Source organism: Odontesthes bonariensis, chromosome 11, assembly GCF_027942865.1.
Source record: "Odontesthes bonariensis isolate fOdoBon6 chromosome 11, fOdoBon6.hap1, whole genome shotgun sequence".
NCBI lineage: Eukaryota > Metazoa > Chordata > Actinopteri > Atheriniformes > Atherinopsidae > Odontesthes > Odontesthes bonariensis.
In genome coordinates this window covers 15045501-15069839 of record NC_134516.1, presented here as the reverse complement: position 1 = coordinate 15069839, position 24339 = coordinate 15045501, and the positions used below count along the sequence as shown (strand labels likewise).

At 43.5% G+C, this 24339-nt stretch overlaps 1 protein-coding gene across 1 annotated transcript; it reads right to left on the bottom strand.

Annotated features, from left to right (window-relative positions):
* Positions 1–18: 18 nt before the first annotated feature.
* LOC142391685 (ATP-binding cassette sub-family C member 4-like) lies at positions 19–22672 on the bottom strand. The gene is made up of 31 exons (XM_075477661.1): positions 21886–22672; positions 21041–21151; positions 20177–20297; positions 19778–20002; positions 19548–19637; positions 19219–19382; positions 17736–17861; positions 13506–13755; positions 12985–13092; positions 12780–12869; positions 12494–12685; positions 11949–12043; positions 7905–7991; positions 7393–7489; positions 7035–7253; positions 6691–6828; positions 6494–6531; positions 6248–6366; positions 5538–5684; positions 5349–5428; positions 5098–5248; positions 4885–5004; positions 4644–4754; positions 4350–4450; positions 3393–3584; positions 3024–3179; positions 2193–2282; positions 1922–2094; positions 1719–1824; positions 1448–1582; positions 19–1335 (listed from the first exon to the last, which is right to left on the bottom strand). Exons 1-31 carry the CDS (start codon positions 21957–21959, stop codon positions 1309–1311), a joined length of 3933 nt encoding a protein of 1310 aa, XP_075333776.1. The 5' UTR covers positions 21960–22672; the 3' UTR covers positions 19–1308.
* Positions 22673–24339: the final 1667 nt, after the last annotated feature.

Genomic DNA, 24339 nt, shown 5'->3' with positions numbered 1-24339 from the left:
ATATTCCAACAGGAAACAAATGCCTCAGGACTCGAACTCCGTTCAAATGAAACTTTATTAGAAAAAGTGTAGCAAAGGTAACAATTAACGGAAAAGTTGCATGCGTCGACAGTGTCAAACAACTTCTGACTTGACGAGCGCATGCAAATATGAGAAAATCTGGAGTTTCTCCACAGCTTTAAGGCAAAGTTTTAGTTTTGCCTGATTGATTTTATCACGAGGACTGAATATTAATACATTTTAAAATCAAAAACCGCCTCTAAAATTCACGGATCCGTAAGGAAAGGACATAAAAACAGAACATAAATTAAGAACATAAGAAAAATGACGCTTGCGAGCATCTGCGTGCTGTTGCAGGCCAGACAATTTGGCTGCTGCCTCGCAAACTTCCTATTTTCGAAGTCATTTCAGCCACTTCTGTCACGTTTGGAAACACTGCTGAGCTCAGTTAAAATGACTGTCAAATATTAGCCAGCTTTGCCTTGATTATGTTTTCTTTAATTGGTGATGCTACATATCAGTGTAACCAGCAGTTAAAAAAGGAAAAAAAAAAAAAAAGGCTTATGAGCAGCATATTCAGGTTAAACGGAACAGCAGAGCGCAGGCGGGTGTGTGGAGGCACAACGGGTCTGTTAATCCTGGAAAGTGGACAAAATGCTGTCAAAGAAATTAACTGGTGAGCGGAAAGCTGAGCTCAAAGTCCTCTGAACACTCCTCCACACGCCCCATCAATCGAGGCAAAGGTCCGTTTTGGTGGTTTTATGTAGAACAGTGTTCCCCTTGGACTTAACATGTCCTCAGTTTAGGGTTTATTGACAGCGAGCCACAACGTTGCAGACTGTAACTGGCTGCATTTTGCAGTGGCGCCGTCGGCCCCCTGCAGTGCATTTCACAGGGCGCAAACCTGTCACGTTTTTTTTATCCGCAGAATGAATTGTGCTCTTTGGTTTAAAAGCTTCCCCGCAAAAGAGAGATTTAAACCTGGTTATCCAGTTTTCCTGAGATTTACGAGTTGCTTGAACAGCTCACAGTGAGGTTTCACACAGGTTTGGACAGAGCGAGCAGCCCTGTTCCGATACCCAGCAGTGTTTGAGTTGGATATTGGACCTTTAAAATTACTGTAACATGGCACATTTGTGTAGCATACAGTGTGATATTACAGTGCAGTATATTATATTTCACTTCCTTCCTATGTTATTCAAAATAAGACATAAACTGTGTCTATAGCATCATTGAGGTCTGAGCTTTAAATGTCATTGTGCGATGACTACTTTCCTTTCATAAATCTAGTCCACTGGCCCCCGGCTGTCAGGACTGCTCAGTTTTAGGTGCCGCCTGTTGAAACAGAGAAGCTGATTTATAATTCCAGGTAACAGAGAAATCTGCCCAATTTTCTTTTTTTAAACACATGTTTCAGTCACACTTCGTGGGACCTTTTCCACCTCACCCGTCTGGCTGACTCCAACAAGGCTGCTGCCTCAGTCTGGCCCGTCTGTTGCACCATCTTGTAGAAAGCGCCTTCTTTGTTCTGCAGGAGGGCAAAGGGTCGGTCTAACTCCTGGATGGCACCACCGTCCAGCACCTTAAAGCAGATCGAAGGCCAGCGGTGGTCATTATTTAACCAACTTGATGAAACGCAGTTAAAACAGGTGAAAACAATGTAAATGGTTGATTTTCAATTCTTACTCATACAAGCGACAGAGAGACAGAAGGCTCACCAGGATGCGGTCGCTGTCTATGATGGTGTTGAGGCGATGAGCGATGGTCAGCACCGTACAGTCTCTGAACTTGTCCCGTATGGTTTTCTGGATCAGCTCGTCTGTCCTGTAGCAACAAGGTGTGCATTTAAAAAAAAAACAACAACAACTACAGAGCCCCTGACCTGAGCTCTGAGTGCCTCATATGTCGTGGTTTTTACTACCTGGGGTCCACGTTAGCCGTGGCCTCGTCGATGATGAGGATGCGGTTCTTCCTCAGGATGGCTCGGGCCAGACACACCAGCTGCCTCTGACCCACGCTGAAGTTGGAGCCGGACTCGGCCAGAACGGTCTCCAGCTTCCCGGGCAGCTCCTCCACCACAGACTTCAGCTGCACCTGGATCAAACATGGAGGAACGTTCAGGACAAACCTGTTCGGTGTCCGTGTGCGATGGCAACCAGTAACTAAACTCTACTGTGATCGCTGATACTAGCCTCTTCCACAGCTTTCCACAGGTCTTCATCAGTGTGCTGGTCGAAAGGGTCCAGGTTCTTCCTCACAGTGTCGGTGAACAAAACCGGGTCCTGGAGAGCAGAGAGGGAGAAGTCAGAGATTTAGATTCAGCACATCTACAGGAATAATGCACTCTTCTTCTTCTGTGACTGCAGACATTCAGACTGATCCTTCATGTAAACATTCACAGACACATTTCTGGCACAAAGCTGCACATGAATGTGCACACAGGTGACATAATACCCGGTCCTGCCAAAGTCAACAGCGATGGCCACGCGCCAAGATATGCAGGACGACACAGGCGGAGGCAGAGAGGGAGAAAACTCCCAGCAAGTAAACATGGAAGGGAAGCGCGGCAGAAAACCTTTGCACACAGTTGAATGTTGCAGTTCTTAATCATTTTCGTACAAAACTGAAATCCAGTTAGTACATTTTCCGGCCTTTAGTTTCCTGTGGCTGCACATGAGACTTGAACAAGGCTCCGAAATTTTGGAAAACCTCTTTAAAATAATACAGTTGTCTGGATTTCATGATTGATTTCGGATCGGAATCTGATCTCCACGGCATCAGCTTTTTACCTTTTTCCAACCATTTTCTCGTTCATTTGTTTGTGCGCCAAGATTTCAGCTCACGGACTGTTGCCAAGACAACGTCATGTAAAACGTCTTCACATCTAAGGCAGCAAAGCAGGCCCAGTCCATAATGCTCCCACCTCCATGCCTCACAATTAAGATGGGGGGGGGGGGGGGGGGGGGGGTGTTTGGTGTGCGGTGCCTTTTTTTTTGTTTTCAAACACAGCGTTGTCGGCTTACCTGAGGAATGATGGACATCTTCTGGCGCAGGTCATGGAGGCCGATCGCAGAAGTCAAAACGCCATCGATGTGGATCTCTCCCTGAGGCTCTGCCAGGCGGAACAGAGCTGAGACGAGGGAGCTTTTCCCTGCACCCGTTCGCCCAACGACACCAACCTGACACACAGGAACCAAACATCCCCATTTAACACACGGGTCGTGTCACATTACTGGTTTCGTCACTTTTTAAGAACTATTTAAGCACTATTGAGTCATTCAAACTCAGACAAGGAAAGACTTTGAAAACACCGACTCTGCATCGCTCGTGTAAACGAGCAAATCCGTTCAGACCAACTTCGTGTCTGCCGTGTGTGTCTGAGTGTGTGTCACCTTCTCGCTGGGATGAAAGGTGGCGCTGATGTCTCGGAGGACCGGCGGGCCATCTGTGCTGTAGGAGAAATTCACCCGGTTAAAGGTCACCATTCCTCGGCTCGGCCAATCAGGGGGAGGGCGCTTCTGAGTTTCCCAGGGTGCTTCGCTTTCTAGCTCTGTATACTCCACCACCCTCTCCACCGATGTCATCTGAAATACAGGAGGCGATTTGCAATCAGCTTCACCGTTTCTCATATTTGTTTTCATATTTATTTCATGTAACTCGGCATCACAAACCTGCTATAATCTATGGAGCATCAAACATCATCATCTATGGTACAGTTCAAACTTTAACTCACAAAGGATCAGGAATAAGGAGGAAGGAAATATATATCCATCCATCCTCATGGAGATCCTCATCCATTCTTTCAGTAGCAGAGTGACATAAAGCTGTCCGACCTTTGTTCAGCGGTGTATTAAACCCGTTTGATGTTGAAACAGCTCGATTTGTTGTGGCAGAGAAACCTGAGAACGGAATTTGATCGTGGGGAGAGGGCTTAATATTCTAGCAGGCAGCGGAAAGTATTTAAGGTAAAGCTGACGCAGGGCTATGCTGGTGTGGCTCAGGAATTCCCTCAAGTTTTATGTGTTCCCAAATCCCAAACGCACAAACAGCTTCATTTGCCGTGATTGTGGTCGGGCTGCTGGGATAGTTTTGAGATGCCGGAGAGTGTCTACATCCTCGTTGGGGGAAAGGCGGCGGGAAATGCGGTTGAGACCAAATTTAAGAAAAAGCCCAGAGTCAGAGATGCCTGCGGCTCACTTGCTTTTTGTTGACACAGCTGACTGAATTTCCAACTTCAATATGTGCGGGATTTTCTAGGCGCCGTAATGACGGATGTCTGGGGATCATTGGCATGACATCTGGTTCAAAAATGTATGTTATTTGGGTGCAACTCATCCCTTAGTACTTACCATGTTCTCCACCTCGGCACTTTGTCTCACTGTCCACTGGAAGTTTCCTACCAGGGTCACAGCGTAAGTCAGCACCAGGCCCACCTCTCCGGCCTCCAGACCTATTTGAACAGGAAATGTTATTAGGAATACAAAGAAGAAGCAGAAGAAGAATGATAAAATGACTCTTCAGCAGGTCGGCGTTGCCCTTAGAACTATCACAGCTGCTGTAAAGCTGCAGACATGAAGCAGGATGTCATCTGCATAAAGTTTAACTAACGTGTTGCGGTGAACCTTACGATGATATTTCCTCACCATCTCTGAATAGGATGCAGCCAAATGTTGCGAGGGTGATGAATACCGAACAAATATTGTCGAGGCGAAGAGCAAACCAGCGGGAGGTCATCAGGAACAAAAACCACGCCTCTGAAACAAGAAAATCACAAAACACCACTTTTTATCAGCACAAAGATGCTGCGTTCACTGACAGATTTCCCCTCAGTGATTTGAAACGAAAAAAGTCCACATGCAGCCCATGAAAAAGAAAAGTGTAAACCTGAATGCAGGTCCTGGTGGGCATCAAAGGTTTTCTTTAACCTCTCCTCAGCTCTGAAGGCCCGGATCGTCCACAGACCCTGAAGAGACGAGGAGAGGTGGGAGAAGACTGGACTTCGAGCTGCGGGAAAGAGCAAAAAGAAGTTTCAATGAGAAAGGAAAGTTAGTTTTAAAAACCAACACATTTTCACGTGAGCAGAATCGTTGCCCATACTTGTTGACTCGAGGCGTTTGACATCACGTGACGTATGGAGGTAGTAGCGTCTCAAGTACAGAAAGAATAAAAGCAGGGGGACGATAGGGATGAGGATGAGAGGGATGACTGAAGCTGCAACAGCCACGACGCCAGCATTCTGTAAAAATAACTGAAAAACACCACAGGGTGAGGAACACAGAAACATAAAGAAGCCAATTTAAGGCAAAGTTTGCATGCACAGTAATCCTAACCCAGTAACCAGCTCTCACTTGGTAGAAGTCCACAAAGGTCATGGGTAGCATGGAGTCCATTTGGCCGATGTCTTTGGAAAATCTGTTGAGAATTCTTCCTACACCACAGGACAAAAGTTTACTTTCTTACCAGCAGTCATGTTGGCTGACAGCGGCATCTAATGCAGCTCTTTCTCTCAAAGTAAAAGAAACCCTGAGCATGCTCACCTATAGGGTTGACGTCGAAGAAGTGAACATGCGTGCGGAGGACAGCGCTGAACATGTTGTTGTGCAGAGTCTGCGCCGATTTCACCAGCCCGCGAAATATCACTAAACTCCTGATGTAACCGAAGACCACGGCAGCTGCTGTCAAACCTACAAGAGGAAGCAGACGGAGCGCTGTGGGTCACACCGCTCAGTTCTACTTTACACCACGGACAAAGTTCACCCTCCCTCCTTCAGTTCTGAGGTTTTACGTGTCAGGATATAATAAAGATAGAAAAAAAAAAAGCACGTAGCCCTTATTTAGTCTTAATATTAGACAAACGGAACCTCAGATGAGACAACGCATGAAGTGTCACACCCATATTCGTTATTCATTTCATCAAAAAATGCAGTGCAATGCCCTCTTCTGAGAGCTGTGCTTCAACAAAGGTCTGCAAACCTCAATGACTTGAAGTAACGTTGTAAAGAGGGGGCCAAAAATTCCTCCGCAATTATGCGAGAGGCTGGTAGCGTCAAACAGAAAATTAAAACTTCAGGCTAAATGAACGGTGACACTGCTTAACATGTCATTAGCTGTTGTAAATCTGAAGCTGTATTTAACTCATTTTAGGACCTGACATGAAAAACTTCAGAAATGAAAAGAGTTGAACTTTCTTTCCCACATTTATAGCAGCCGACAGCAGTTACAGTTGCATGAGAAACTCAGGTCGTACCTGAATAAACGCCGAGGTAAAAGGTGAGATCGAACTCGCTGTCTGAGTGAGTGTAGGTGACGTTAATTCCATTGAGGCTGACGACGGCAGCTGTGCGGTTGGAAAACTCTTCATTTGCCCTGTTTGTTAACAAAACCCGCACGTCAGACCGCACATACTCAGTTGGATGGGAAACAAGATGATTAACTGTACAGAAAGACATAAAGCTTCTACAAGGTCAAATCAAATCCACATGGAGGTTCTCACCAGTACACCAACCACCAGTCCTGCAGGATATACGCAGCCTATGGGAAGAAAAGCCAAAAAAACCAACAGCATGCGCTTCATCAAAACCACTTTATACATCTACACCTCCCACCAGCATAAACATGACAGTTTTAAGACAAATTCTCAGTCCAGACTGAGGTTTCAGGGTGATTCAAATTCTGTGAGCCACTGCTTACCTCTGCGATGACACTAAGCAGGACTATAGCCATCAACCCCAGCGGGTGACAGCCTGCTGTAAAGTACTTAAGGTAAACATGGCCGCCGACATTTCCTTCGGCTCGAGTCTCTTCTGCGATGGAGCGAACTGTTTCAACCTGCAAGAGAAGTAATAGCCGCACACATAACTCACGCCATAAGGCGATGGAGTCAGAGAGTCGTAAATTTTGCAATGTCGGGAACGTCTGCAAATTTACAACTTTTAAAACATTGGAGATTAAAAAGAAAAAAAATGGAAAAAATAGAAGAAAAAAAAAAGGAAAACATAAATTAAGCCTGTTTTTCCTCTTGAAAATAAACCTACAGGAAGCTGGTCGGTGCAGTTGCCGTCTGATGGCAGGAGGCTGCTGTAGGAACAGCTCGAGCTGCGGGAGAAATTAGTCTTCTGGCTGTGTAAAGACAACCTCTCTGGATCAGCTGATCGAGACCGTCGCTCCTGCTCCTCGTCGCTTTTCAGCAGGGACACCACGTCCAGGCCGGCGCTGTGCAGCTCGCTGTACGTTCCCTGGCTCATGATGTGACCCTGGGGACACGAACGATGTCGCTACAGTAAACCCGGAAAATAACTTCCGACAAGTTTGTCCTTTTTTCCAACTTTAAAATCGGATCATTGGAAATGTTTTTATTTAAAGAAGGAGAGTTTCCTGTGAGGCGGTACGCACCTCCCTGAGGACCACGATGTGGTCGGCTGCCTTCAGGTACTGCAGCTGGTGTGTGACCAGGACACGACACTTGTTCTTCAGCAGGCCACAAATACACCTGAGTGTTAACATAGACACACATCACGTGTTTCCTACAGACTCCTACAGAATGATGATTAATGTCAAAACAGAAAAGCACTATTTTTCCTTCTCTCGGGCCTCGTCAACTTGAGAGCTAACAGCTAGTCTCACGGCTTCCAATCCTTTTTAAAGTTATCAAAAAGGCCAGTTTTTAAAGTTGCCGGAAACGTCTGAACGAGGCCCTAAAGCGCCGCCGAGCGTTTCACCAGGAAACCTTCACACTTTCACTTCAAAAGGTAGCATCCTCAACCTGGTACTCTCTTCTGGTTTTTCCTTAAACTCTCTGAAGCGACCAGATAGACCAGTCACCATCCGTCGAGCTGTGATTGCAATTTCAACACAACACTGTGACATGCACAAACAGTTGGGAGAAGGAGGAAGTTGTCACTCACTGTTCAAACAGATGCTTTCCTACTTCCGCATCCACGGCACTTAAAGGATCATCCAGGAGATAGATGTCGGCTTCCTGATACACAGCCCTAAGAAAACCAACACACACCAAAGCTCAGAAGAACATAACAACAACAGAGAAGAGACCGGTGCGTACCTTTCATGGGTTTGTGACAATGTAAAAAGATTTGAGACGTCACAGAAAGTGTGTAAGAAGATGATGAGCACAGGTGCTCATCCAGGCTCTTGTCATCTCCCGCCTGGACTACTGCAACTCCCTCCTTGCTGGCGCCCCGGCTTCTGCCATCAGACCTCTGGAGCTGGTTCAGAAAGCGGCTGCTCGTCTGGTGTTCAACCTCCCCAAGTTCTCCCACACCACTTCCCTTCTCCGCTCTCTACACTGGCTCCCTGTAGCTGCTCGCATCCAGTTTAAGACTCTGGTGCTGGCCTACAGGGCAGTGGAAGGAACAGCTCCTTCATACCTCCAGGCTATGGTCAAGCCCTACACCCCCGCCCGACCACTTCGCTCTGCGGCCACCAGGCGCCTGGCTGCCCCGTCACTCAGGGCTCCCTGCGCACGATCGACACGGTCAGGGCTTTTCTCTGTTCTGGCACCCCGATGGTGGAACGATCTCCCGACTGATATCAGGACAGCTGAGTCGCTGCCCATCTTTCGCCGCAGGCTGAAAACCCACCTCTTCAGGAAACACTACCCTGATCCGCCCTCTTAGGACATCACCTGCTTCGTCCTAGCTCCTTACGCACTTATTTGTTTCCTAAATTGTCTTTATTTTCTAAATTGTCTTCCCATCTGTCTAGGTACCTGACTTATCGCACTAAAGGGCCGTGTATACTTTCGCAGCAGTGTGTCGCAGTGAGCTTGTCGCAGACACGACGCAGTTATTTTTGATTTATGCCTACTTTTGAAGCGCTGTCTGCGCTATGTACTCTAGCACTAGTTTTGCTCTTAGCTGTTTGGTTTTGGAAGGAAATGCACTTATGATTTCTTGTGACCTGAAGTTCTTTGGCCTACCGATGTTGAACACACTTATTGTAAGTCGCTTTGGATAAAAGCGTCTGCAAAATGACCGTAATGTAATGTAATGATGGAATTCTGGGGTTTCATACAGCTTCTGTAGGAAGCATCTTAACGATTGGAAACGGGAGCAACAAACACACCGGTGAATGCTTTGACAATAACAGAAGATGACCAGCTTTGAGGGCATGGGCCCGTTGCACAAAAGTAGGATTTAGACATCCAGGATGAGTTACTTAGCCAGGTTCAAGGAATCCAAAACATGGGCGCCCAGGCTTAGTTGGTTGTACAAAGGCCAAGCCAGGATGAGCAGACATGGATTTATTAAGCCAGGTGAAACCAATCCTGGATAAGTGCTGCACACGGCTTGCTTAAATAGACCCCACGATCGATCATAGATTCACTATGGCAACAAGGGCGGCATATTTCTCCCCAGCGGAGCAAGAATTATACATGGAAACCTATGAAGAGGTGACGGAGAAAATAAAACAAAAAGGAAATACTGCCACAGTTAAAAAAACAAAGGGAGCAAGCGTGGCAAACCATTGCTGACCGCCTCAATGCGTAAGTAGTGCACAAATACACACTCATCACTCCACTGAAACTATCACAATTAGACTACAATCCAAATAAAATGTTAATTAACATATTTGAAAACATATTTGTAGCCTACTTTGATTATGAATAGGTTTAAATTGACTGCATGTGAGTGAAACTATCTAAATGTAACTCCATGCTCCTCCACTGTTTCATTGTGCATGTGTTTTTGTGTGTGTAGATTTAACATGACTGGGCCGAAACAGACATGGCAGCAAGTCAAAGTAAAATATAAGAACATCCTGCAGAACGGTAAGTCCCCTGACAAATACTTAACAAGTGTACTTTTTTATTAAGAATGTGCCTGCCCACACATTGCCTGTACTGTTTTAGCAGTGAAAAAAAAAAAAAAAATCACAAACAAGGCACAGGTGGTGGGTCACCTGGAGCCCCCAGTACCAGAAGATGCTGATCCAGTGAGTACGGTACTCCATCAAAGGCATACTGTAGGCCTGGCATTTCTCATCTACTGACTTTATTATGAATCCCATTTAAATGTGATAGGGTGAAGGCACCAGTGCAGGTAGTACTGCTGCTGCTGCAGCAGCAGATGATGACTTTGATGATGAGGAGACTATCTCTCTGGGCGTATTACAGGTTTCCCCAATGTCATTGGTGCAGTGGACTGCACACACATCAAAACAAAATCCCCCTCAGGTGGCCATGAGGGGGATTTTGTGAACAGGAAAAACTTCCACAGCATCAATGTACAGGTGAACATGACTTTTGATAAAGTTAATTAATGAACACTGTACATTGCCTGTGATGTGCATTAATTGGTTTAACATCCTATCATTTCAGATGGTCTGCAATGCTGACTATTTGATCAGTAATGTTGTGGCAAAGCGGCCCGGCTCGGTCCACGACTCCCGAGTGTTTCAGAACTCAGAGATCTATCGGCGCCTATCACAAGCTGAGCCACAGAACCTCTATTGATAACCACTTTTAACATCATGGCTGTGTTAAGAATGTCACTACTTATGAGGTTGTGATGGTAACATTTTGTATTCACAGGTGAATTCCTGGGTGTATTGCTGGGTGACAGAGGGTACGCCTGCCAGCCTTTTCTGCTCACTCCATTTGCAGACCCTCTGGAGGCACAACTGGCATACAACCATGCCCATGCCAGAACAAGGGCCCGGATAGAAATGATATTTGGCCTACTGAAGGCACGCTTTCTGTGTCTGACCCACCTGAGAGTCAGCCCAGACAGGGCCTCCAGAATGTGGCCTGCCTGAGAAAGGAGAGGGCCCCCAGAGTGCCAGCTCTCATAGACTGGGACATTCCTGCCATCTTCCCGGATGACGACTGTGGTCGGCTGGTCAGAGACCAATATGTGTTAAATTATTTTAATTAATATGCATGTTGATTTAAGTTGGGCCTGCAATGGCAGAGGCATTTTTGTTAGGTTTTTGTGCTGTATAGGCAAGGCAATTTTATTTGTATAGCCCATTTTTACAAACAGTTTGACTCAAACTGCATGCTTTGATTCTGTGCTTTTTGTCTTGTAGAGCACTGTGTGACTTCAGTTTTGAAAGGAGCTGATGGTTTACTTGCTTTGATTCATCCTTGTTCAATAAAGGAACATCATGGTACTCTCTCATGTGTATTTATATTTATATGGTGATCTACTTTGTGTAGTCTGTGGGAAACTAAATTATCTAATGATTGCAAGTTCATCTAAAATCATCAGTTACCTAAAATGATTGTAATTAATGATCACAAATGTTTCAATAATGATAGTGGGTATAGTTAAATGTTTTAACAATATGTTCTAGGCAGTGGAATAAATATTGGTTTCCATTTGTGGCGACCGCTGACTGAGATAAGGAATGAGATTAAATAGATCCTGGAATTTAGTCTGGTCTGGAGCAGGCTAGCTTCACAGAATAAATCTCCACGGTAACTTAGGTCTGAACATATCCCACTTCCCTCTATCCCACTTTTGTGCAACTGGATCACGGATAAGTTGAGCCAGGATAGCAAACATATCCCGGCTTAATTCCTAATCTTAGTTTTGTGCAACGGGTCCCATGCCAGACTAAACTCTAGGCGGGGCTTATGAGAGACACAGTTACATGAACAGGGAGGGCAAGAAAGGCTGGACTGCCAAACCAAGGATGTCATGACATTTAGGAGGATAATCTTCTCTGGGAGAGTTCAGTGAGGACTTTGAACTTTGATTCTATGCAGGCTGCTACAACAGCCAGTACAACGTAATCAAGTAAACACATGTGACCTTTTCAATAACTTACTCCCACAAGTAACATATTAACATTGCATACTAGAGGCGTTAACTGAACAAATCAGACAGACGTTCAAACACACGGGGTGGCAGTTAAACAGGACAAGCAACTAATTCCTGAAGTTGTGTCCCTGCTGCATTGATGTATAACTGTGACTGTTTTCATACCTGGCCAGGTTGACGCGAGCCTTCTGCCCCCCGCTTAGTGTGGCGCCTCTGTCCCCAATTATTGTAAGATCTCCATCTGGAAGCAGCTCCAGGTCCTGATTTAAAAAAAAAACAACGGAGGCTAAAGACAGATGCAGCAAAAACAAAAAACACAAGATACTGCTACAGTTCAGCATTATTTGGCTCAAAAATCAGCTTCAAGTCCTGGGTTTCAGTTTGGTCATTGCTAAAGTAGCACACATGAAAGAACAGTAAAGCATTCACAGCCATCTGGTTGTGGCCTGATCGTCCCGTCTGAGGATGCTGCTATGTTGTAATTACATTCGAGAATCTGCTTCTCTGTGAAGTGGAAATGCAAATGAGAATACTGTAGTACCAAAATGCTGTGCAGCTGCCCAATGTGTCGTTGAATGCAAAGCTAATTATTAAGTTAGACAAAGATAAAAGAATCCACAGTAATTCTGAAACGGTCCCATCAACAGGGCCGAGTGCAAACACTCGGTGGTTAACAGCCTCAGGTGCTGAGCAGCAGGGTTACGTCTCACCTTCTTCAAAGCGCAGGCTCTCAGGACTCTCTCGTACTTCTTGGGGTTCAGTTCTCTCCCAAACAGGATGTTGCTGCGGATGGTTCCAGGGAACACCCAGGGCTGCTGGGAAGCGTAGGTCAGCTGACCTTCGACTGTCAGCTTCCCTGTATCACGAGGCAGCTCTCCCAGGATGGCGCTCAGCAGGGATGACTGGTGGGAACGTGGGCGTTATGGAAGACTGACACAACAACACGGTTTTAACCGGCCAACTGGAAAGTTAACTGGTTTACACAAATGTACTGACCTTTCCAGCCCCCACTGGTCCAATTACAGCCAGAAGTTGATGAGGTTTTGCTGTGACGGTGATATTCTCCAGAGATGGAGAGTCCAAACTCTGGAAGAATAACAAACACTGAGAATGACTATTTTACAGATTTAGAAATGCACTCACCAGCTTCTAAAAGGCTCTACATCACTGTAAAATATCATTAAAACACTGGATTATTCACCTTATCCCAGTAGCAGGTCAGTTTTTCAATCTCAACAGAGTTTTCTTTTCTTTCCTTCAGGGGCAGACCAGAGTGATGTCTCTCAACTTCTTCCAGAAGGAGGAAATTCTGGGAGGAGCACACAATTCTCACTTTCAGGGGTTCTTAGAAGGCCAAATGTATACTTTTGAAATTCACAGAGCACACACCTCGTTAGTTCTTACTGAAGCCGATTACGTAATTGAGAACATGTCACAGCTGTTATCTCGCATATCTTTGCAGGCGTTATTTAAAAGATCAGACAGCACGTAACCCCAGTGAGGTAAAGAAATTGTATCAGTGGTAATAAAAACTGTCTCAGCTTCTCATTTGTGACTCACATCGAGTCGTGTCGTGAAACAAGGGATGGGTTTATATTTTGTTTTATTTCATCTGAAAGCATTCGGAAGTGCTTCAGTCATTTTGGTCAAATATTACGAGATTTATCAGCTCTCTGACAAACTATGAATTTCACAGTTGTCAGATAAGGACAGAAAAATTACCTTGATCCTGCGAATGCTCACTACGGTCTCTGATAGCTTCTCGATGGCCAGAGGGAAGAACAGGGTGACCGTGAGCTTAATTGTGCCGTAGAGGGACACCGTGACAAACACACTGCGGGCAGTGATGGGGTTGCCCAGGAGAGCGAAGACAGTGAAGGTAAAGAAGACTGTGATCTTGCTGCTGGCGAAGAAAGAAGCCATGTTGAGCCCTCGAAGGTAGGAGCTCTTCAATATCTGACCGATTTCTTTCCTGGAAACATAAGAAACCGTCGGCGTGTGAGCTCGGAGACAAAAAACATTAATACAATGCTCCTCAAACTTTTCATTTAAAGGGCTGCTGAACCCCAAAGTTGTCTGTGTTTCTCATGGTCGGGACTATTCATGTAAGTTAAGAAAGAATTATTCACGTCATAATGCTGCCATTATCAAGAAAGTGGAGGGTCTGATGTTCACCATCTGTGTTTGAGGCACTGAAAAAGAAATCATGAGTGGACTGGTTGCCGGGAAACACGGTCATAGGAATGAAAAAACGGAAATGAAAAAATGTTTCCAAAGAAACAGCATCACCAGCTTCATGATATATAACATGTGTATGAAAACACATTTTTCTGCTTGAGATTCACCGTCAAATGGATAAAAAATATTCAATTAAAGAAACGTTAAAATTGCATTTCAGAGCACGCAATCCCAGTCCCCCAGATGCTTCTGAAATTTCTCCAAATACACTTCGGTTAATAACAAAGAGAGTGAAAACCAAGCCGTGAGGGTTTAGATCATTGTCCACGCACCCTCGAGGCAGGAGTGTTTGGAGGCATAGATCTCGGACGGATACTGGGGAAGCTGCCAAGGGAAACGGCTTTAGCAGTTCGCTCGGGGTCACTGTCCTGTTGGAAGGTTTTTTTCAATCATCTCTGGATGATTGAAAAAAGGTTTTCCTCACGAATTTCCCTGTATTTAGCATCATCCATCATTATCATAACCAGGTTCCAGTCACTGCTGATACATTTTTTTTTATTTTTTTTAAATTTCAAAAAACACCCCCACAGCACGATGCTGCCACCACCGTGCTTCGCTGTGGAGCGACGAGTTCCACAGCGTTTTCCTCGAAGGCCAAAAAGTTCCATTTTAGCCTCATCTGATCAGAGAACCTTCTGCCACATGTCTGGAGTCTCTTCAGCGACCTCTAAATGTGCTTTCTCATTCATTTTTTTAAGAAGTTAAGTTTTTTTTCCCCTGGACATTCTCCAGTTTGATGCTCCTAAAATCTGGAACAGTCTTCCAGAAGATGTGAGACAGGCCTCAACTCTGACAATGTTTAAATCCAGGCTGAAAACAGTTCTCTTTAGCTGTGCGTATGACACCTGAAAGTATTTTATCTGCACTCTTCACTTTTAAATAATTAATTAATGATTATTTTAATGGGTTTTTTATTTTTTATTTATTTTTAATGATTTTATTGCCTACTTGTGATTTTATGTAGCTGTAAAGCACTTTGAATTACCTTGTGTACGAATTGTGCTCTATAAATAAAATTGCCTTGCCTTGCCTCCTGCAAAGCCCAGCTCCGTGGAGCGCACAGCTTTAAGTGGTCCTGTGGAATGCCATGAAAGTTGACGTGGAGTTGCACAGTGCGCACGTTTGCTTTAATGTTCTGGTTCAGAGTCTCATTTCCAAACCCACCATGACTGTGAAGGTGAGCCTGTGTTATGGTTGAGGCTTCTGCGTTTGATTAAATGTCCAGATATGGGAAGAATTTTCCTTCCTTTTGAGTGAAAGCCGACACTTCCTTTCACATAGCACACAGCGGCTGATATGAGGTTTCCTCAGGCAGCGCCCCTGGGCCAAGTTCCCACAGTTAGCCAAATGATGTGAAGGAGACGCCGTACTTTCTGTCGTTTCTGGTTTGAGTTTGAATGTCTGAGCTGAATGTTTGCCTCCCTCTTTACAAAGATTTTAAAAAGTGCAGTGAAAATCCATTCAGATATGATGACAGACAAATCATTGCGCCATTTATAAATGTACACTCCGTCTGTACTACAGCTCTGGATGAGCTTCTGTTTCAGGTCCATATTTTGCATAAAGAACCTTCGTAAAGGGGTCAATGTGGAACTGAGGAGGACTGTATAGAGGGTTGCTCCATCCATAGCTGTCATTTAATATCCAACACTTCTTTGTAGCTTATAGGTTGGCTCAAAAATACAACAACTTCCTTTTCATCTGTAAGAAAGTGTCTAAGGTCACTTGGAACTCATAGCAGTGATAATTGAATATACTCGTAAACTGCTCCCTTTATCGGTTACAATAAAATAAGAAACATTCAGCCTTTGGTCCTGACACGTAACCAGTCCCTATGGAGTCAGCGAGCTCAGATTATAAAGATGGATGACAAACTTTAATTTGCTACACCACAAAAATGCTTAAAGTGAAAGAAGAAAAGAAAGGAAAACACACTCAGCACTTATTGCATAAGGAAAAGCCTGGAAATCATTATAACTGGAATAACCGCCTTGCGGTTTTATGCCTGTGCCAACCAGTCAAACTGTAGTTTCCCTTCATGTCTGCCCAGAATGTTCATGTATGTAGTGAAAAATGGAGGAATTTAATAAACTTGGTGCATATCTAACAAAGAAGCAGTCTGCCGTTATCATTTTGTAGATCTGTTCACATTCCTCGGAAACACGTGCTAAAAACAGCAGTTTCTTTTCGGATCAGCTGATAAACGAGAATGTTAAGTTGAGTTCAGTTCAGTGGTTTCACGTCATCCAATGATAATAAAGAGCCATTTTTGTACACCTCCTGACTAATTTTCTGAGTATTTTCTAAGTTTTTGCAGAATATTTGATCAGATTACGAGTCTACCACACTCTACCAGTGTGGTCCAAGTGGTTGTTCCACCTTTTGCTAAGTTGTGTATGATCATTAAGCAGCTCCTTAAGCTGCGGTGAAATGGTAAGGAAAAAAATGAATAAAAAAATCTTAAATTACCTGGAAAAGATTTAAGAAACAAATGAATGGAAATGCAGTTTGATTCCAGGAGTTCCCAGAGGTTATTAGGTGTGAAGCGTTCAGGGAACACGGCCGAGTTAGAGACGGCCTTTGGCTCACTGCATTTAGTCAGCCCCTGGTCTTCATAAAGTACCGTGCTTCATCACATGCGTCCAAGTCTTTGATTTGCCAGCTAAGGCTCGAAGATGACCGTGTCGTGGCCTGGCTCCTTCCCTCGCCTGACTTAAATCTTGTTAAGAAATTGTGGAGTGTTTGTTGGAGGTGATTTCCAATGCAAGCCTCAGGCCTTTCCTCATCACTACTGTACAGAAAACACAGACCTAAGCACCTCAAAGATCCGGGACCTTGGTGCAAATACACTAAAACATCTTAACTATTCCTAACAGAAGCTATGATCAGGGTGCGAAAAACTTTTGCATGGCGCAGTTAGATTTTCAAGATGGCGATTTATTACTTTTCAGACCTCCCATCACATACTTTAAATGAACTTAGACAGCCGATCATGTTCCTGCCTTTCATAATTAGAGATTCATCAGTCAAATACCACAGAACTAATAAAGGCAGTTGGGTTTCCTGCTGTCACACTTATCCTGTTACGCACAGTTCAGTGAGTCAGTCATTCTGGTGAACCTCATTCTCCCTCCCCATCCTGTCATATCGTTGCCCCCAGAGAAATGGCAGGAAAACCCAAGAGTGTAAGAGGAACCCAAGAGGAAAATCAGGCTGCAAACTGCTTTACTAAATTAAGAGAAACAGATTCCAAATGTCTGAGGACCTGCTGCTGATTCCAGTCTCACCACTACCTTCATCAGCCTCAATCCGACATCCCATCGGAGTCTAATCGTCTAATTGTTAGTCCCTACCAATTGATCCGCGCTTATTTAACTATACGCTAGTTCGATAGCCACAGATATAAACTCAGATCAGTCGGGTGAGCCATTTTATTGGGTTTGATTACGACCTTGTGGCAACATGCTGTGATAAAGAATTCTTACATGTGAACCAAAGGCATTTGAACTGAATCAAAATGATCATTTCTCAACTAAGTGGAGAATGGAAGAGGCGAGACACTGTAAGATGTGTGTATGTATATATATATATATATATATATATATATATATATATATATAACATATCTTATCTTTTATATTACCACATGACCTCCTTGGTGAAGGGTAGCAAAGCTGGTCTGTTCTTTAGAAAACAGGATACTTTTGTCCTTACCTCCGGACTTCAGTCACCAGCGCTGAAAGTGGTTTTTCCCACGCATACATCTTGATTATCCTGATGCCAGACACCACCTCATTCATGATCCGGATTCTGCTGTCACTGAGGACGGCAGTTTTGCTCCTGCAAAAACAATGTTTCTTTAAAAGAAAGACATAAAAACTAAGAAATGAAAAAGTACATTTAAGTACATTTTCAGAACATCCTTCATTCTTCCCAGGTCCTTATCTGATTGCTGCATCATTATTCCCCGTTACACCAGCTGACACGGTTTTTACCCCAGAGCTGCGCGATGATCCATTGTCTATCCCCAAATCAGAGGACGCTCGAGTCTTATCGGGTACAGCTAAATTTGCTCCGCTTTTCGCCTTCAAACTGACCTCTGTGACTGTTCTAAAGAAGGAGAACGTGTCAGCAGCTATCTGAAACATGACAGTGATGGACACAAATAGGACAAAAAGATATTTTTTTTAATTAAAGTTGCCTGTTCTGCTTTGGTTGGGAAAGACCGATAAATAACATTGCGAAAGTCCAGGAACACTTCGTTGGAAACGAACATTTCGACATCAGTTACTGCAAACATGTGGCAAGCTCTTTATATTAGTCATTATTATGTTGCAACAATACATTCACAGGGGCAAAATACACCTGTATCAGAATGATCTAAAATGACATTTCTTCCACCTCATATCCTCTTGGCGAATCAGATTTCAGCATCAGTCCTCATTACCTTTGTTGATGTATTCGAAGCCTTCTTCCTCTACCACTTATCTCACCTCAAGTGTACATGCAATTCGAACACATTCGGAGCAACGAATAAACACCAGAATGACAGAATTTCCACACCTATTACACCTACAAGGCCAAAATTCAACATTTGTTGCTCTAGCGGAACCTTCGGTGTGACGCCAAATTCTCTGATCCAAATAAAAAAAGATTCAGCTGGAACGCATCTTTCACAAGTTGGCACAAATGTTCAGACATCGTATACAGACATCGTAGAGGTTTTGAAAGTCACATTCCACTTTGCTTCCTGTGTCATTCTGTGACCCAAAAAAGGAAAATTCAGTTAAAAAACCTGTTTAAAACCAATTTAGTGTTTATTTCTCTATCGGAATGTGTTCTGAAACCAACAATGGTGGAAAGTTAAGTTAAAATTAGTGACACATTCAGTGACCTTCACGTAAAACAGCAAAGTTCTTTAAGAGGAAGCTGTGGCTCACACCTGATTGGCTCAGAGCAAAAGCTAGAAGAAATGGCAATGCTCTCATACGGAAATATATAAATGCCGTAAGATGAAGGAATAAAACAAATAAATTACATTACAAATGTCGGAAAAAAGTAGAGAAAAATCAAAAGAAAACAACAGACTCATTTGTGTACAAGAAATAAATAGACATCTTTTCCTTTTTTCCCCTCAGTGTTCTGCTGCTGTTTATGCATAATGTAGCAAAAGTACAACACAAACAAGGTTTCTTACCTGAAGATACCAAAGAGTTTTCCAAACCAGGTTTGTACAGGCATCATGAATGCAATGGCAGCCACACCTGTCAGGCACGTAGGCCCGATCTCATGCCAGAGGAAGACGACGATCACCGCTGCTTGTAGAGGTCCCACCCACAGGTAGTGCAGATTGAGGGTGATCTAGAGACAGTGAGCAATGATGGTCACACTGGACGCCTTCTATTATTTTCTTTATTCTTACAGATCATACACTCAGCCTGTCATACATACATACTAAAGGTTTGACTGGATTTAATGTCAGCTAAAACATACAGCGAAGAAAAACACAGGTTTATGTCACCGTACCTCATCAAAACGATTGACATCGTTTGAAAGGAGGTTCACTATCTGTCCAGTGGTCGTTCGTCCCATGGACTCGCTACTGAGACGAAGAGCCTGATGAGAGAAATTTCCCTTTCTGGTGAGTTTCACTGAAAGTGTTTCAGCAGCACGTCTCAATAAAAGGGACAATAGCTTTAGAAAAATGAACAAATAAAGCTTCATTTCTGCTTCAAGTCTGCCGAATCCTCACTGACCTTTCGGTAGATCATGTGACACATGGCCACCCTAATCTTCATGCCAATTCTTAGGACATGATAGTAGTAAAGATGTTGGAGGATCGTCAGTCCAAAGGTGGAGACGGACATCGCAGCAGCGTAACCGTACGCCATGTGAAGACTTCTCTGATCGTCTGGGTGATCATTCTCAAAGTACTGGATTATTTCACCCAGAAGCAGCGGCTGGATCGCCTTAATAGCTTCCTTCATGTCAAAGACAAACAAAAGTTCTCAGTAAAATATGCAGCCAAACTCTAATGCGTCCAAACACTTGTTTCCCAGCAATCACACAAACTCTTGCTGATATTCTCGCAGAAAACTTGAAGCTCAATTAAATTAACACTGCAAAATAGAGAAGAGGCTTTTAAAAGAACATACCAGTGAAAACACAAACAGCCCAGCCACCGCATAGGACTTGCCAAAGCGCTTAAGAAGAACTCTGGTGAGTTTTGGCTTCTGAAGTTCCTTTGATTGCCTTTCGACTTCATGCTCCCACACTCTAAAAAGAAAAACATTTCAAACTACTGTAAAACGTGGGGGGGGGGGGGGGGGGGATATGCACTTTGATTATTTTGAGGCCACAGATTTTGGATCTGTTCTGTGAGTCCTAATGCAAACAGAGCGATCACCGATAATAAGACCTGGATTAACACATGAATGGGCAGCTGGGGAGGGAACCCTTTTGGGGGGGGGGGGGGGGCAGAGATTGGCTTGGAGGGAAAAGAAGACTACAGGAGAAGGCTGGCATGCAAGCTCCAGCAAAGCAACATGTGGAACATGTGGTGAGGAATGAAAAGAATTGCTGGCGTTCAGGGTGAGGCAATCCTGCCCAGCTCTAATTAGCAGAACAAGTTCTTCAAACCATTTCGCTCAGCTGCTTCTTCTACCCACTTTCTCTCGGACCGCAAACCATCCATGTCCCCAAAGCGAGAGTCCCACTGTGCCTTTTCACACCCCGGACAATGGATTGCTACACACAACCACTTCCACCTCATCCACCCGTCTGTCAGGAAAGGGTCCTGGTTCCAGTGATGCCTTACATATCTGCCCTTAATTACCAAGGCATTACACTACTGCAGAATCAAATTGTAGATAAGTGCAAACATCCTCTTACTGCATCAGCCTTTAATGGAAACACTGTAAGCTCTTCGTTGTGCTCTTGGAAAGAATACATCTGTACTTATTCTTTGCTCAGATGAGGCACTTGACCAAAGTCCACTCTTCCTACAGTTGACAAAGTACCTCTGCAGCTCCTCTCCCAGGGTCTCAGAACGATCCTCCGGAAGAACGCTGTACATGTTGCTTTCATCGAGCCTCTGTTTGCGGCCGAGGTGCAGCAACGGGGTTAACCAGCTGAAACAGAATGAGACGGCACCAAAGTTAAGAAAGCTTAACAGAAAGGACTAGATTGTAATAGGACTAGATCTATTGATACAACTATTCACGGTGAACCTGCAAAAATCAGGTGAGCAATATCGCGCATGAATAAATCAGCAGCTTTTGTGAGTGTGTGTGAATTTTGCTGCATTTAACTGTTTATTACTGCCAAAAATGTTCCCGCGAGTGGAATTTTCAACCAAGATCTTCACATATTGGTCTGCTAGTCTTTTCCACATAAACTAAACGGAAATCTGAGGCAAACCTGCACCAAAGAATTAAATGTTTGCAAATCATCATATATATATATACTTAGCCGTCGGTCAGTGGCTTCCGAACAACAACAAAAAACAAAAAAGGGTAAAACAAAAAAAAAAGAAGAAGAAAGTTCATAAATGAAAAGGGACAAAAGGGTTCGACTCCAGATTTGACAAAACTCCTCATTTTAAAGTCATTTCCAGGAGGCGTTCTTTAATGTTCCGTGTTGCTTTTATAACATCATGAGGCGCGATTCTCCAAACAACCCACATCACTACAGATAAGTCTTCTGACGACTAAAGACTTCCAACTGCTATCCCACGGTTCCAACAAAATACAAAGTATTTCCATTCTGTGATTCCGCACTAATGTACAACCTGCTCCCTGTCTCTCTCTTCAACTATCCTGTCCATTGTAAATAAATAAATCCCATCACAACTGCATCCACGTACCTCAAAAAGAGCCTGGAAAAACACCCGGCATTCGCCAGTGGATTGTGCTTTCCCGCATCCCCCGCGGTCATCATTCTGGCATCAGCTCGGTTGGTGTCTCCCGGTTTCCGACTCCGCAGCCTGACCGTGAGCACGCGGAGCGCGAGTGCCGCTTGCCTACGTCATCTACCGCCGAGACTCGCCCACAGAAAACTTACGAACTTGGATCACTTTGGTGTAATACGCTTCTGCAGGCAGGCGTTTTTAGTTCCCCCTTTGTGTCTCCAGGTCGTGCAGCTAGAGAATGCACGTCGTTGTGTTGTTGTTTTTGGGTTGACTCCAGCTGCAGCTTCGCTACAGTTACAGTCGGTGACGTTTTGTTGGTGTTCCCAATGAAAAAATACTACGTAATGTAGCTTTGTTTTTCCTTCGGATAAAATGATCTATGATATTACCAGCAACATCAGATTCTGATTTATGTTCTGGAGTTGTTTGGCCAACAAACGTGTTACAAGTGTTGCTGAGTAGAATAGAAGCCGAAAAACCTCGCTTCCTCAACTCTCTCTTTCGCTTCTCCACACCGTCTTAATCCACGATCACACCGGCCATACAGTGTAGTGTCTCAATATTACCGTTCCTGTCTGTGTCTGTAAACACAACAAAATGCTTTCATCTGCTTCCACGTTGTCCGTCTGGCGTGTGAGAAATAGAGACACTGCGGTCAGAAGAGCCGCCGTTCGTCTACGCGTGGTCAAGCCAGCCGCTCAAACATTTTATCTGCGTCACTAGGTCCTACCATGGAGCTTACGGGAAATGCCCCAAGTCCAATGAAAAAGCTAGCGCTAGTTTAGAACCAAGCAAAATTACTTCCGGTTTTCAAAAGAAGACGATAGAGGCAATAATTCAAGCGTGTATTGAGGCCCTTTTTTTTTTACCCCAAAAATTGTGTAATATTCCATTTTTACGGGACTGTAATATAACTTTCGTCCATAGTATTGATAAAGGTTTGACTCCAAAATCATCCTGACATACCGTATTCAGTCATTATCAAATCATTTTTACTGTATCATTTTGGAATAATTAAACCTCAAAGTTGTCTTTTTTGTTTTGTTTTGTACCAGAAAAGCTCCCATATTCCATTTTTACTATACAGTAACGATATTTTTACTGTATACTTTCTGAGTAATCCAGAGACAAAGTCCATTAAACTGAACAAGAATTAACCTATTTTGTCAAACTTTGAAGTGGTATAAAACCTGTTTCTTCCATAAGTTGTGCATGAAACCTATACTGCTGGACTAATTACATCATGGACTACTACCATGAGTACTATCAAGTACTTTCACTATATACTTTCTGAGTAATCCATAGACAAAGTCCCTTAAACTGAACAAGAATTAACCTATTTTGTCAAACTTTGAAGTGGTATAAAACCTGTTTCTTCCATAAGTTGTGCATGAAACCTATACTGCTGGACTAATTACATCATGGACTACTACCATGGGTACTATCAAGTACTTTCAATGTACACTTTCTGAGTAATCCATAGACAAACTGAACAAGAATAGACCTATTTTGTCTAAATTTTATGAAGTATAAAAACTGTTTCTTCCATAAGTAGTTCATGAAACCTATACTGCTGGACTATGTACACCATGGACTACTACCATGGGTACTATCAAGTACTTTCAATGTATACTTTCTGAGTAATCGATTGACAAAGTCCCTTAAACTGAAAAAGAATGGACCTATTTTGTCTAACTTTGATGTGGTATAAAAACTGTTTCTTCCATAAGTAGTTCATGAAACCTATACTGCTGGACTATGTACACCATGGACTACTACCATGGGTACTACCAAGTACTTTCAATGTATACTTTCTGAGTAATCGATTGACAAAGTCCCTTAAACTGAAAAATAATGGACCTATTTTGTCTAACTTTGATGTGGTATAAAACCAGTTTCTTCCATAAGTAGTTCATGAAACCTATACGGACAGACTAAGTACATCATGGACTACTACCATGGGTACTATCAAGTACTTTCACTGTATTCTTTGTGAATAATCCATAGACAAACTGAACAAGAATAAACCTATTTTTTTCTAGCTTTGAAGTGGTATAAAACCTGTTTCTTCCATAAGTAGTTCATGAAACCTATACTGACAGACTAAGTACATCATGGAGTACTACAATGGGTACTATCAAGTACTTTTACTGCATACTAGATTTGATTAAAAAAAAAAGAAAGAAAGTAAGAGTTGTGTCTCATAAAACAAGTATGATCCTGCATTGATCTTGAGCCAACACAATGCTATTGATGCAATAGTGACATGATAATTTATTAGAAATTAACTACACAAAACAAAAATAATAAAAAAAAAATAATTATAATAAAAGAAAAGCAGCATGAACCAGCCCTCTGGGTCTTATTTTCCTTGTTGAAAGTACCCATTTTGAGAACATTGGTTCACAA